Source organism: Styela clava, chromosome 10, assembly GCF_964204865.1.
Source record: "Styela clava chromosome 10, kaStyClav1.hap1.2, whole genome shotgun sequence".
Classification (NCBI taxonomy): domain Eukaryota; kingdom Metazoa; phylum Chordata; class Ascidiacea; order Stolidobranchia; family Styelidae; genus Styela; species Styela clava.
This window is the reverse complement of record NC_135259.1, coordinates 2,685,544-2,700,085: the sequence shown is the minus strand read 5'-3', so window position 1 is coordinate 2,700,085 and position 14,542 is coordinate 2,685,544. Positions and strand designations below refer to the sequence as shown.

Below are 14,542 nucleotides of genomic sequence, written 5' to 3'. Positions count from 1 at the left end.
TCCCGCATCAAGGCTGAACGTTGCTCAACAATGCTTGACATGTCCAAGTTCCATTAAAAAAAGGTTAAAAAAGAACAACACGCATGGCTCCAGCTGACCTAGTGTGTGTGATGTCATAATTGAAATGACATTTACCGATGTCCCATATAGAAAAGGCTGACCGTTACAATAATTAATATATTGTGATTTTCATTTCTCATATATATATGGTTTAAACAAGAATAGCAAGAATAAAATTAGTAGATGTAGCTTACTGATCAGCGCCGTTATTTGAGTTATTTCAAAACACAGCTGCGGGTGACTCATATGGTCCTTGCGGGCGACTTGGTGCCCGCGGGCAACGGGTTGGTGTCCCCTGGTTTACACTGTGAATATAATCCCAAATTTTAGTTAGCAAAGGCAAATCAAAACGCTTCAGATGTTCGATGTAGATTGCGATTTTTGCTATTTATCAAAATATGCATGAATCATCACTTTATTTTATGAAATGCGTTACGAATGATTATTAAAAATACTCTTTATGTTCAAACGCGGTTATGACATTTTATCAAAATTTTAAAACGGTGAGCCAAGGTGAGTTACGTGACAAAAATCATTACATTTGATCGTGACGTCATATAGACATTAGGTCCACTAGTAAATCATCTTGAAGTGATAGCCATACCAATTCACGTTTGATTTTTATGAAACGTTTGCTCATCAGGAAGTCAACAATTTTACATTTGATCTAAAATGCATTCAACATGTTTAATCTTCATTGAAGATTCGTTATTCCTGTGCTTTCGTAAACAAGGTAAAGTTTGAATTTGTTTGCCTATTGGATTAATTCATTAACGATAATACGTATACCATACTGATTAATCCACGAAGATTTAATAATAAAAATAATCGTCCACTTTAATCTTACATATTATCTCCAAATACCAAAACAGTTAGGACTATGAGACTGATTTATTTGCGGTCCATGTTTATATCCAATATGGTAACTGTCGAAAATCTAGCTCAAAAAGCTCATATTTAGAATTAATGTAACACAAAATATTACAGACCTGCAGATGACAAGACAATATCATAAAATCGGCATATATTTTGCTGACAACCACTGATAAAACTTGGAAGTTTGATAATCTCCATAGATTTTTAATACAAGCAAGCAATGAACTATAAAAAAGAAAATGTTTGAATTATTGAAGATTTTTCAACTACTCGGACAAAATTCAGTCTTTTTAATAATTCGCTATATACAATTTGATCATTCGGAATTAAACAAAATGTTAAGATCGCAGATTTACCGCCCATTGAGAGGAGTAACATCAAAAGAACTAGTGAGGACTTGGGGTTCGTGAATATGAAATAAGACGAAACACTTGTACTTGGAACTTTGGCTTTGATATCCAGAAACACATCAATCTTGGCATAATATGAGATCCGTGATGGGTATCTATGTTAAAGATATCACGAGATGGTTTTGTCTTATATTTATTTATTCAATGCAGTTTTAATATAATGAACATTGCCATCCAGTTACTTATGGTTGTCGCGTCTTAATGTTGTTGATTTGTTTCCGAATTTATTATTTATTGCCGTTTGAGAGATGTCGTAGTTGTCTCAATATTCCCATAAAAAGAAAAAAAGATTTATACCAATATATTTCTGATATTTTTTGTTGTGTACTAATTGTTTATCGCCATAAAAAAGTGACCTCTGTAAAGAGTGTAATTTACTAATTTATTCACGCCATGTTGTGACGTCATTGCTGGTTGCATAAAGATCATGTTTTTAAGTTGTACCTAATTATTTTAAAAGAACAATAAATTATTCTCAACTCCCATACACGGAATTTATTCTGATTACATATAATATAGGAATTTTGTTTTTACAGTCTAAATATCATTGTTTCGTGTGATCTACGTTTATACCGACTTCCTCCAAAATAATGCTTTTTTTTACCGCATGAACCAAACGATCCTGAAGCGCTGATATTCCATTTGGCGTTGATTAAAATTTATATTTCAAACTTACACTTAATAACTTTGGACAGGTCGTGGTCGGTTTAGTATTGTATAATCGAATAAGCAATTGTGATGGAAGAATGAATAAACGTTAGCCTCACAAAGGCTTTACCGAAGGCGACTCTTACCAAAGCGTATATATAATATAAGCGAGGCAACGCTCAGACAATGGACGCCATCTTGTGCCTATTGTTCTCGGCAATTTAACACGGCGTCTCATGAAAAGTTCCAACACAATTATTGAAACATACCTATTATTTTCAATAATATTTTAGGTAGAAAAATTTTGAAGGTCGCGTTTTGAAGTAGAATCTTAGCCGTACACGATTAAATCGTTTCATCTTGGCCAAATTACATTTATAGTACATTAAATTGTCTTTGAAGACAAGTATAGCGGTTCCGAGTTGCTTCCGAAGTAAATTTGCTATTCTAATCGTCATAATTAATCATTTGACAATGGCGTTCCTTATGACGTCACAGTTGAAAAGTTGTATTTATTCGTCGATATGAACGGCCGACCATTCTAGCCCTTATAACAGCGGACTTATTCGGTTCAACAACACGACGAAAATTTCCCATAGGACTTCGTTGTTTTGCGTTTCCCAAATATGGCACAAGATGGCGTCCATGAACTTGTTTAACATTAAACAAGTTGGTTGCCGGCCGTTGACTCACACCAAAGCATCGATGGTTTGCATAAAATCATCTTGTGGATCAGATCAAACGTTCTTTTAATCGGTTCGTTTTTTCATAAATTTTTGAAAGGGATTTTGATAGTCGAAGGAATATTGTTCTGATGGAAGTAAACTGAGAACACTATGAACAAACTGAGAACATTAGGGTAACAGTTTGGTCCGCAACTAAGAATTTTCATTCATCGGACACCTCGGTGTAGACTAGACGTATTTCTTTATTTATCGTGAAATCATGTGCATGATTGTACCCAATGATTTCCGCATTACCATCAAGCCATGCCAACAAGTCACTGTTTCAAAGTAACATATCGAAAAATGTAATCGAAAGATTAGGTAATAATATAATATTACTATATTAACTGTTGTGTTATTTGACAATTGTTATCATATTGAGTTTTTACACTGAGTTTTGATTTCGTCACTCAAAATTTTTTTACCGACCTAGCTCAGACAAGTCACTTTTGCTCACATTACAAGGTTTTTTACAAGAATTGTACCGCTAAAATACCCTAAATAGCTATGTCCAGATTTCAGTTGCGTTCGAGGTACATCATTTAATTTGGTAAATTGCTAAATGTTTAGGAATATATTCGCATCTAAAATAAAATAATGGGTCATCGGCCATGTCACATAATCGTTGATCGAGCCCTATTTAAGCGTCATTGATGTTTTCTAACGGCTTTTTATAAATGCAGGGCAAGTCAGAACATAAGCTAACCAAAATGCAAACTTATCTGGTTAAATGTTATGATGTAATCATTGTGATGAATGATATATATATATAAATCATATGTATATAAATAAATATGTATATGCCCAAAAAGTGTTGCAACAAAAGCACTAGTTGCCAATGCCAACATTTACCAAATAATGAATTAACGAATATATTTGATATTATTGGATACCAAGGTTTGTGCGCCACGGTATTCAGCTAATAATTGTGACCATAGGCCAACAGCACATTGATTCTAGCAGTTTGTTACACCTACGTACGTTACGTGCATCACTGAATATTATCAGTGTTTTGGTGATTTTTAATTACATAAATTGAATTAAAACGTGTCCCAAATTTAATTTTGGTTTGAAAGTGTGCAAGCTACACAAAATGTTTGATTTAAACTTCGAATATTCTCCATCAATACAACCACAATTTTATGATATGAGTTGCATCATGAACTTTTTCTCCTACAGTTGTCATCATTTGCATTCAGCTAGTACCGTCATTTCTTTGTTTGACATTGACTATTTTTCTGAAAATTTATTCGATAAATATTAATCAATTGTGTTAAATAAATCAGTTAAATATTGAATATTGAAAAAAACAATATTAAAAAAACCTACCGTGGTACAATATTCTAGTTAAACTTTACAGAAAGTAGCGAGTGTCATAACTAATAAAGCCCCTAATATGTTCGAATAAATTACAAATAATAATCAGTTTTAAAAAATCATCAAAAGGTAAAAATATAGAGTTGCAGCACCAAAAAAAAATATGCGTATCAATAAGTACGACTATTGAACACAAATCTATCGTGTTGCTCTGATATTGCTGATGTTCCGTACTCGTTTCTGTCCATGCCGTCATCAAACAAAAATAACCGGTAATCTTGCCTTTATTCTCTGTATTTGTGCATTGCCATCAAGTTGATACTTAGGTAGTCCATCACTGAACACAAATAATTTTGTGACAGAGATGTGGTAATAAAGCAATTTCTTACGACATCAAGAAAATGAAAAGTTGTACCGATATCAGTATTTCCTGTTTCGTTTCAATAAAATATTCCCCATCATCAAATTGTGGTGTATATAGCCGGGAAATGGAGCTGCTTCTCAATTATAATTTTTGTCATTGTGGAGACTGTTTGCAGTACAAGCAAGAAACCAAATCGAATTCAGTATAGGAAGGAAATGGCGGTAAGAATCCTTTTTTTTATTTTTTTATCTTTTGGTATTATATTATCAACGCTCATGGCATCTCTGTCCCAAAAAGAGCTCGATCACAATAGAGAATTCTGATCCTACAATATGTAAGATGTAGTTTATTATTCTTAAAAAAATATGAATTTTTTGGCAGGTGAAGACGATAATTCAGAAGTTTATCTTACTGCAATGGATGTACAGATTTTCATTTTCGATTGAACATGAGTGAGACTTATATATTACAATTATTTTTATATTATTAAAATATGGGTAGTCAGCAACTGAAACTGAAATAAAACCAAATTTATCTGATTAAATAATGAAATGTTTTGAATCTACCGCAATATTTTGTTTTAATACAAATTTGAATGCAACAGAACAAAAAACAGCTCACACTAATTTATATCCATGTCATCAGACGTGTAATATTATATCAGTTTCAAACTTCATTAATTATTATTTTCCATATTTAACAGTTCTGACTTTGCCAAAATACACCAATGCAAAGCTACAGAAAATCGATATGATGTATACAATGGCTTTGCTCCTTATAGAATGGAATGGTAAGTACAAATCTACCTCAACTTGAGAATATGTAGCTTATTATATTTGGGACCAAAATACAAATCCCAATTCAATTTCATGTATTTTAGGATTGAATGTGCCGTTAACATATTTCCATCGGTTTTTTCGAATGCAACTTGCCTTCCAAATTGTCAAAATCCTGAAACTGAAGAATTGCTTCCCGCGACGTTCCAACCTCATCCAGTTTACAGTTGCCAGACTTTTGAAGTGAGGCGGGGGGGTCGTATATATAAAGAAAGCGTCAGATTGGCGCATGGATGCAGGTATATTGTTTTAAATAACCACTAATTGAACTCGTATTGATACTTAAACCGTTTAACTCCTGATTAAAATAGTATTGTTAAAATGTTATTTTAAAAGAATGCTCAATTTCATAAGATTTACGGGCCAAAAACCGACAATGCCCTAAAATAGTAACCATTGGATATTGAATAGCAACTCACAATATGTTATGTTCAGATGCGTAAGTACTGCTCAGCCTATCACACTTCAACAAGTTCGATGTCAATAATTGACGAAGAATGAATAACATTGATTTTCTGAAACTTTTGGACAAATGATCTCCTTATACTGGGTCGTTCGTTGAATAATACTAAAATAGAAAGTACGTCTTCAAGTTGTATATAATATTTATTTTGAATTTATTTTTACTGTTATCGATAATACTGCCAGTTTGTTACCTAGATTATTAAAAAATATTGTGCAATATTTAATATCTTCACTAACAATTCAACTCTCATCGTTACTCTTGTGATCAGTTTTGTTACTGAAATAGATAAAAGTCGGGATTCCCAACGTTATCAAAAAAATAATATTAGATATTGAATATTAACAATGGGTAATCTTAATTTCGAAACTCAGCTAATGCGTGCTATGTGTGCTGCGTCGAATAGTATAATGACATGTTCTCAAGATTTTGGTATTTCTATTTGCACTAAGTACATTGAAATGCGTTTAAATTTCGTAAAGGAATATAGTGCACATATCAACAATATTGTCGAATATGGTGGCGTTTCTATACAAATCTTTTGGTAATTTGGCAGTTTACCCAATTATGATAACTTCACATTTTGTCTTTCACTGACGTTTTCATTTATTTTTTTTTACTTATGTATATTTTTCCTAGTTCTCACATTTTTTTTTTTTTTTATGTGTTATATCAATTTGTAACCGTAATAAAAATAAAATAAAAACCCGCTTCATTATCGTTGTCGCGACATTTCAGTAACATGACCAGGGACTATATTTTTGGAAATGCCTGCGACGTTGCGTAGCTTTTTCCTAGAAAGATAGTTAACTCCTCGTCTATAAAAACGTTGCTCACATCGATCATCACTCGGATTACGATGGCCATTGAAAGTTTCTTTTGCTCGATTTACTGGAGCTAAAAACTATCCCCAGTTTTATGTGCTTGAATACCTACATTGGGTAATTCGTAAAAATATCAAATTAAATGATGGTCAAAAAATAATATAATTTATTGAACTCTAAATAGCTAGTGTTGAATATTGTTTTAACTGCTCACACGACATTGTGCTCCAAGCGACACCAGTCGAACTTTGAACAGTAATCAGTGCGGGTTTAAGTTTTTTTAAGGCTTAAATCGTGTTGAATTAGAATTTTCAATCAATGCTGCTCAATAATTTTAGAGAAGGTTGATTCTTCCTGACGATATTTTTAGTCGCGGTTATTATTAGACAACGTATTAATAACGAATAATTTGTTTTAAGAAATTAGTATGACGAATATAAAAATCTATTGGTATGAGGAAATGTGCATTTCCAAGTGGACCAAGACGTTTCATCGAAATTTTTCTTGCGTTCACATTTTCTCAATGCGTAAGGAAATTTTGTTCAACTTTTTATAATGGTAATACGTTTTATAAATACGTCAATATAAACGTTCTTTCGGTTAGCAATGTAATATCAATATATTAAAACCAACATCATTGCATTTTTCGGACCTCCTGAAGTGTGCGCACCAAAATAGCGCACAACCTGAACTCAGGTTGTGTACCAGGTTAGGGTTCAGGTTATGCGACATCTTGGTGCGCTTACTTCAGGAGCACCCATTTTTCGTTATTGCTTCTTCCGAAACCATGACGCAAACGGTAATAAAGCGCATTGAAATAGCGTTTTGATTTAAAGTAAAAAGTATCACTATACTTCACACGTTTGCTACTCTTTGCAAACTAAAATTTATGTAACAAAAAATAAATTTTATAAGCCCCAACATATTGTGTATTACGGCGTTCCCCAAACTTTTTCTTCGTGCGTCGCTAAATTATCAGATAAAAACACTCACTCACGGCGCACTTGACACGAAAGAAATTGCTCCCTTCAAATAAAACTCAATTTTGTGATCTATAATATGTACCTTATCCCCAATTTAACAATAGAGGCAGATACTATGTAACAGGAAGTAATCGACATAGAAAGGTGAAATGCTTTTATTGATTCGTTTTCACAGCATTTGAAATGAGAAACAATGAAATATTCATTATATTAAATACAATATGTAAAATATGCAATCATATATTAGTTTCCATTAATTTTCGTTGCGTGAAGTTAAATAAATTATATTATATTTTGACCATCCTTGCCTGAAATTTTCTTACGAATTACTCGATGTAGGCATCGAGCACGAGAAAATTGGTATTGTTCTAGCTCTGATAGTCTAAGTAGAGAAAACTTTTCATCGACAATAGTAGTCTGCGTGATGATCGTTGTGAGCAAGGTTTTCTTTTACACTTCTCATAGGCGAGGAGTTATCTATCTTTCTAGGAAAAAGCTACGCAACGTCACAAGCATTTATGTATTTATTTGTGTATGTTTTCCAAAATATAGTAGCCTGGGTATGAGACTGCAAGCATTTCAATCAATCAATCAATCAATCAATCATTTATTTCGGTACTCTGACATGAAAACAAAACAGCACAAAAAGAAGACGAACAAACAAAATACAGAGATACCTGGAAGGCGAGCATAACTTAAAATAAAGTTAAAAAACGTAAAAGTACGCGCCCGCCCACCAATGAGTGTACGTTTCCCAAAATATAATAACCTGGTAATGATACTGAAATGTCATGATACTGGAATGTCGCGGAAATGATAATGTAGAGTTTTTTTTTTATTCATATCACCGTTACAAATTTATATAACACATAAAAAATAAAACAACTTGAGATTGAAGAAAACTGAACACAGGTGAAAACGCATGAGCCGTACTATGAAATTGAGATTACCCATTGTTAATATTCAATAGCCGATTGCTTTAAATCAGAGGTGTGCAACCTTTGATGAAACCGCGCGCCCGCGGGCCGCAGGTTGCCCATCCGTGGCTTAAATTATTAATGAATGTTATTTCTTTGATAATACTGGGAATCCTTACTTTTCTTTATATTAGTAACAGAAATAAGATTGACGACGAGTGTTTGATTTTTAGTGAAGATATTAAATGTTGAAAATTATTCTTATTGTACTAGGTAACAAACTGACAGTAATAACGAGAAGTATTATAAACAACTTAAAGAGATACTTTACATTTTAGTATTATTTAGCGAACATTAAAGAGGATTCCTTTACTTAAACGTTTCAGAAAATTATTGATATACATTGTATGTTAATTATTGACATCGAATTTGTTGAAGTGTGATAAGCGGAGCAGTACTTACACACAGTGATGAGCTGTAGCCGGAACGCACCGGAACGACGTTCCGGTTGTTCCATTTCACTGCATTTGCGTTCCTTTTGTTGAAATAAAATTATGGTACAAAAAGTCTACTTTCTCTGGTATATACTTAGTTATTAATTTATGTTTTGTTACATCATATTAAGTCTTTTTACGTCACATCACTCAAATAATTAGTACAGTAGTTACGTGTATTAGATATTAGCCCGACCATTAACTCCATGAATATTCATTCTATACCTTTCTATTAATAATATTTGTATTGAATTGCTATGAAAACTCTTGTAATTTTACACAAACACATTTCATATAATTTCTCCACAGTTCATTGCAGTTCTGTAAACGTCCGCGTCGTGTTGTGAATATATTACATTTTTGCGAATTAGGTGCGTTCCGGTTGTTACGATTTTTCAGCTCATCACTGCTTACACACCTAAACATAACATATTGTGATTTGCTATTCAATATTCAACGGTTTTTATTTTGGGGAATTGTTGAATTTTTTGCCTGTAAAGCTTATAAAAATTGAGAATGCTTTTAAAACAAGAGAGTGATGCTCAAATATATGGACACGAAGGGAAAAAATAAAATATTTCATCATCAATTCCCTGAAAATCATATGCGGTACGGTAACATACCAGTACCGTACCTGTAGCTGGAAACCTGATATTCGATCGCACCACCACTTAAAATAGGTATAAACAGTCCGATACAAACAACGTATTTTTAGCGGGAGTTAATAAACGCTTTAATTAAGTATTAATACTAGTTCAATCGCAGTGGTTCTATAAGCAGTATACCTGCATTCATACGCCAATCTAATGCTTTCTTTATATACACGACCTCCCCGTCTCACTTCAAAAGTTTGGCAACTGTAGACTGGCTGCGGTTGGAACGTCGCGAAAAATATTTCTTTAATTTAAGTTTAATTAAGTATTTTAAGTTCAGTTCTACTTCCTCACTACTAATATTTCATGATATGAAAAACGTATATAAGTAAATAAGTTTTACTCATATTAAAACGAAAATAGAAATCCGTACATCGATTGCAGTAAGAAAAGTTTTGTAAACGTCTTCACCTGCCAAAAATACATATTTTTTGAGAATAATAAACTACATCCCACATGTTCCATGATCAAAATTTCATTTTTTTTTTGAAATTGCCGTGATAGTGCTTTGCTATATTCACGAAACTAATAACACTGTTATCAGACAATTTTTCTATAAGTGGTAAAAATTTCTTTATTATCGCCACACTTTTGTCACAAAATAATTTATGTTTAATAATGGACTACCAAATAATTAACAAGATATCAAAGCACAGAGGCAGAGCATAAAGCCAGGATTACCGATTATTTTTGTCCGATGACGGCATGGACACAAACGAATACAGGACATCAGCAAAATAACAGCAACACGCTTATTTGATGTACTTAGTAGCCTATTACCGGTATTTTATATATATATAAACGATGTTTGGTGCTGCAACTTATATTCTATGCCTTTTTGTGATTTTTAAAAACAGATTGATATTTGGAATTTCTCCGATCATATAAAAGGATTTATTTGAAAATAACACTGACTACTTACTGCAGAGTTCAAACAAAATATTGTACTTTGAAAAAAATGCGGTTGATTTTTTAACTATGTTGCTAAACTCATCCAAATTGACTATGAATATCAACTAAGTTATTTAATACAAATGATAAGTTTTAACCGAATATATTTTCAGTGAAATAGGTAATGTAAAACTTAAAAATGATTTTATTAGCTATACACATTAAACACCGGCTATCTTTTATTACGTTATTTAAAACTTGTTTGTCAAAAATTTTTGTAAATTTATCAATTTTTGTCATTTGCCCACGATATACACGGTATACACTATACAAGAGCAGAATAGATCAAATACGTTAAAAATACGTATGAGCCGATTTCAAATAGTCATAACTTGTTATATATTAGAATGCATGAAATAACAAATTGTTCTCTTTAGAAAACCGATTCTGAGATTATGTGTTAGAGAATTGTAAATATAAATTTTAGAAATATTAGGTTCCTTTTCAACTTAGATGTGTGGCATCTAACTGGATGTCTGAAGAATATGAAAAAAATCATAAATACTTCATTGACTTTGGATGAGCGTGTTCAATTAGTCGCCATTTCGAAACTGCGGCAGAATTAGTTTTCTTGTTATATTTATTTCTGATATACTCTCGTCCATTCAATACTATTTATATATTTTTTAAATGAGCAGTCAATCCTTTATTTTTATGCCTAATAATCATCCAAATAATAACCTTTTCATATGCCGAACCACGGATCAGAATTCTTTCGCCCGGGTCTTTCTCCATTCTCCATTAGATACAAATATACGCTGAAATTGATCTGTGAGCCGCACGTAATGTATCAGCATGACAGGGTCGGGACCATCCTGGTTTACCTTATCAAAAAACTTTCGACTTCGCTGACCACTAGATTGTTGGAATGCGACGTGGAACCGCCACACAGTGTAAATAGTTCATTGGTCCAACTGTTGAAAATAAAAGAAATTTTTTTAAAACAAAAATGCAGCAACAAGGAGAATACTAGAAAGAAAAACAACAACAATTTAAGAAAAGATGGTTAATTGAAGAATGATATATACTTGAAGACGAAAAATAAGCGAATATTTTGGAGTTTGAGTCGTCTGGTAAACTCGTAATATTTTATTAAACACCGATACACTATATAAAATTCTGCTCTAAAATTTCTGTGGTGCCCCTCTTTGCTTGGTGCCCTAAGCACGTGCTTATAATGTTTAATGGGTAATCCGGCGCTGCATGATCCCCATATCTCATTTAATTTTCCCACTTCTTACTGCATCATGCCTCGGCTTCGTCCCACGATGTAGGCTACGTTTATTTCTCAAACTTCGATGATGCCTGACCGTACCCCGATATTTACATCGCGCATTTTCGCAGTTAGATTGCTAAATGGCATATTCAGAACAACTGTTTTGAAATATAACACAAAAACGCGAAATACAAAGCTCATCAAAACAGTCACGCTGGAATATTTGCATAAGGATTTTAGTTAGCAGTTCTGCATTTCCGTAATTCTATACTCTCATCGGCAAAATCTCATGGAGATTCTTGTAATATTACACATCATTACCACTAACATAGATGTGTGTATTTTTAACATTTTCAGTCTACGTGAGCACATTTTCAAGCTATTGAAATCCAGAAAAACCTCATATAAATAGAAGCAAGTACCGTTATATATATACTACAATCTTTTCAAATGTAGTCTTAGAAACCTGAGATCACAGCGTTGTTAACAATTTTAAAATAGATCAACTAGCGGATCCTCGAAAGCGAGATTGTGCGCAGTAATATCAAAGTTCTAATTTATTAATTGTGAGATTCTGTATTGCCATATTTATTCTTACCACTTGAGTCACCAGTGAGCAGCTGAGTATCTTTCCTTTTTAGCTGGTTTGCCAGAGTGCCGGCATTGTGGATTTTTTTTCTGTGTATTAGGTTATTATTATAGTATTTTAGTGCCGTTAATCTGTGTAATTTTTGTTGTAAAATGATATTAGTAGTACAGATTTAGTGTTTCTCCAGTTTGGCATAGCTCTGTTCACTAGTTATCTTGTATTTAACGTTTCTGTAACTAGTCTACTTTCGCAGTTTATTTCCTGTGCGATTTCCGTATTTCTATGCGAATTACCAGGTATATTAAGTTTTTGTCGATAGGATTTGTGGTATATCTTCAGTGTCATACTAGTTATTCTTATGTATTTCTAGGTATGTTTTGCCTGGTTTTTGTATATTCCATTACAGGTCGATAGTTCATGACTTAGATGTCATAGACCAATTCCTATTTGTGTTCCTTATGTATCTGTATGGTATCTTGTACTGTATTTTTATTTGTTTATTGTATTTCTTAACTGGAGTATTTGGTTGTATTAAGTTCTTACAGGTGTATAGTTAATCTAGTTAGTTAAATTAGTTACTCTGCTGTATTTGGAACCGCAAGAAGATTATTTTGTGAAGCTGGCAGAAAGGACCAATTTCGGTACGCCACAATTGGTTAATCACAGCGCTATATTGTTAACGTGCGAAGCAGTGATGATTTCCAGGAAGCAAAACAATAACAAACCTCCTGTCAGTATAATCGCATCCTAAAAATAAGCAGCTAATCCACGATATTTGAGATGCTGTCGAAAGCGAAATTGTTCATGGTCATCTGAAAATTTTCGACACGAATAGATATGATGGTGGAATATAAAGTAAAAGGTGGAATATCGGATGATTGGGCTCAACAAGCAGTAGGCATGAGCTTTTTTATGATAATATTAGTGAAAATATTTTACAAAAAGAATGATGAAGACCTGCTGTTTTTTTGAAATATGATAATATTAGTGAAAATATTCTACGAAACGAATGTTGAAGACGTATGGATATTTTCAAGTAGAAGCTCAATATGGAATGTTGATGTTTGTCAATATCCAGTATCGCCGAGGGCAGTGATTCCCAAACTTTTCCTTTGTGCGGCGCCAAATTACCAGGAAAAAAACTCACGGCGTCCCAACACGAAAAAAATGCTAACAGTTACATACCAAAAGAGGTGGACACTACGTAACAGAAAGTAAACGACATAGAAAGGTAAATGAATTTATCGATCCATAAACACAGAATTTAAAATAAGAAATAATAAAACATTTATAATAAATACAATATGTAAAATATTCAATCATATATTAGTTACCTTTAACACAATTCTATAAATTATCGGGGCACACTCTTTGGGAACTGCTGTAATAGGGCATAATCACATGCAATCTCGCCCACTCAAAACCTTGTATTGATCATATGGATAATAACTAGTCTGTGATGATTTGAATGACAGCAGAAAAACGTGATACGCCAACTCATATTGCCAGGTGCCTTGCCTATTTTGTATTGCGATGAAAAATTTTTTGGACACGTAGTTGGACACAACTATGAATCGTTTCAATATTATGTTGTTGCTCTTTGACACTTTTGGACACCTAGTGGAAATTCTAAAAAGTCGCTTTTCTCTTTGTTTACTGGACCAATTGCTTTGAAATTTTTAGTGGTTAAAGATGAAATTTTTTTCAAATATTTCTGTTGTCTCTGTGAGATTTGTTTTTGTTTGCTATGACGTCACCGAACGTTCTGCGGACGCATATGCTGGCACTCCTCTTCATGTCTTTTGATCACGTGCCATCGAACGTCGGTGGTTCGTAATTGAATCCTTGCTTTGCTGAGATTTGAGGAATTGTGAATGGCGAATAGTGCCGTACTTGGTGTTATATTACAGTAGTGACTCGGATCGTTGGTGTTACCACAGTTGTGAGTCCGACCATCTTGCAATTTCAATTCGCGCTGTTACAAGATAGGAACTTCTAAAGATAGGACAGTTCCGGTACCGTAACACAGCGCAGTGACACTGAACTAACTCGTAGCTGTCTGGTAAAAGCGGGGCTTGTTTTTTAAATTTTGTTCAAATAATGGAGAAGGGTATGAAACTGATTACTTAGTATTTCAATTCATGTTGCAATTGAATGGAGAAGAGTAGATCATTGTCACGGGACATGTGAAATGGGAGGCAGACAACTCGACTACA

At 33.2% G+C, this 14,542-nt stretch overlaps 1 protein-coding gene across 1 annotated transcript; it reads left to right on the top strand.

Annotated features, from left to right (window-relative positions):
• The first annotated feature begins 4,781 nt into the window (after window positions 1-4,781).
• On the top strand, window positions 4,782-6,226 carry LOC120338383 (uncharacterized). The gene is made up of 4 exons (XM_039406368.2): window positions 4,782-4,852; window positions 5,104-5,190; window positions 5,281-5,475; window positions 5,672-6,226. The coding sequence occupies exons 1-4, from the start codon at window positions 4,821-4,823 to the stop codon at window positions 5,721-5,723; spliced, it is 366 nt and encodes a 121-aa protein (XP_039262302.2). The 5' UTR covers window positions 4,782-4,820; the 3' UTR covers window positions 5,724-6,226.
• Window positions 6,227-14,542: the final 8,316 nt, after the last annotated feature.

What these genes read in the sequence shown, in the direction of transcription:
- LOC120338383 (XM_039406368.2), top strand. Translation starts at nt 4,821, where the DNA reads ATGTACAGATTTTCATTTTCGATTGAACATGA. An exon ending in GCTCCTTATAGAATGGAATG is followed by an intron (nt 5,191 to 5,280) that starts GTAAGTACAAAT and finishes CATGTATTTTAG; the next exon opens with GATTGAATGTGCCGTTAACA. An exon ending in AGATTGGCGCATGGATGCAG is followed by an intron (nt 5,476 to 5,671) that starts GTATATTGTTTT and finishes TGTTATGTTCAG; the next exon opens with ATGCGTAAGTACTGCTCAGC.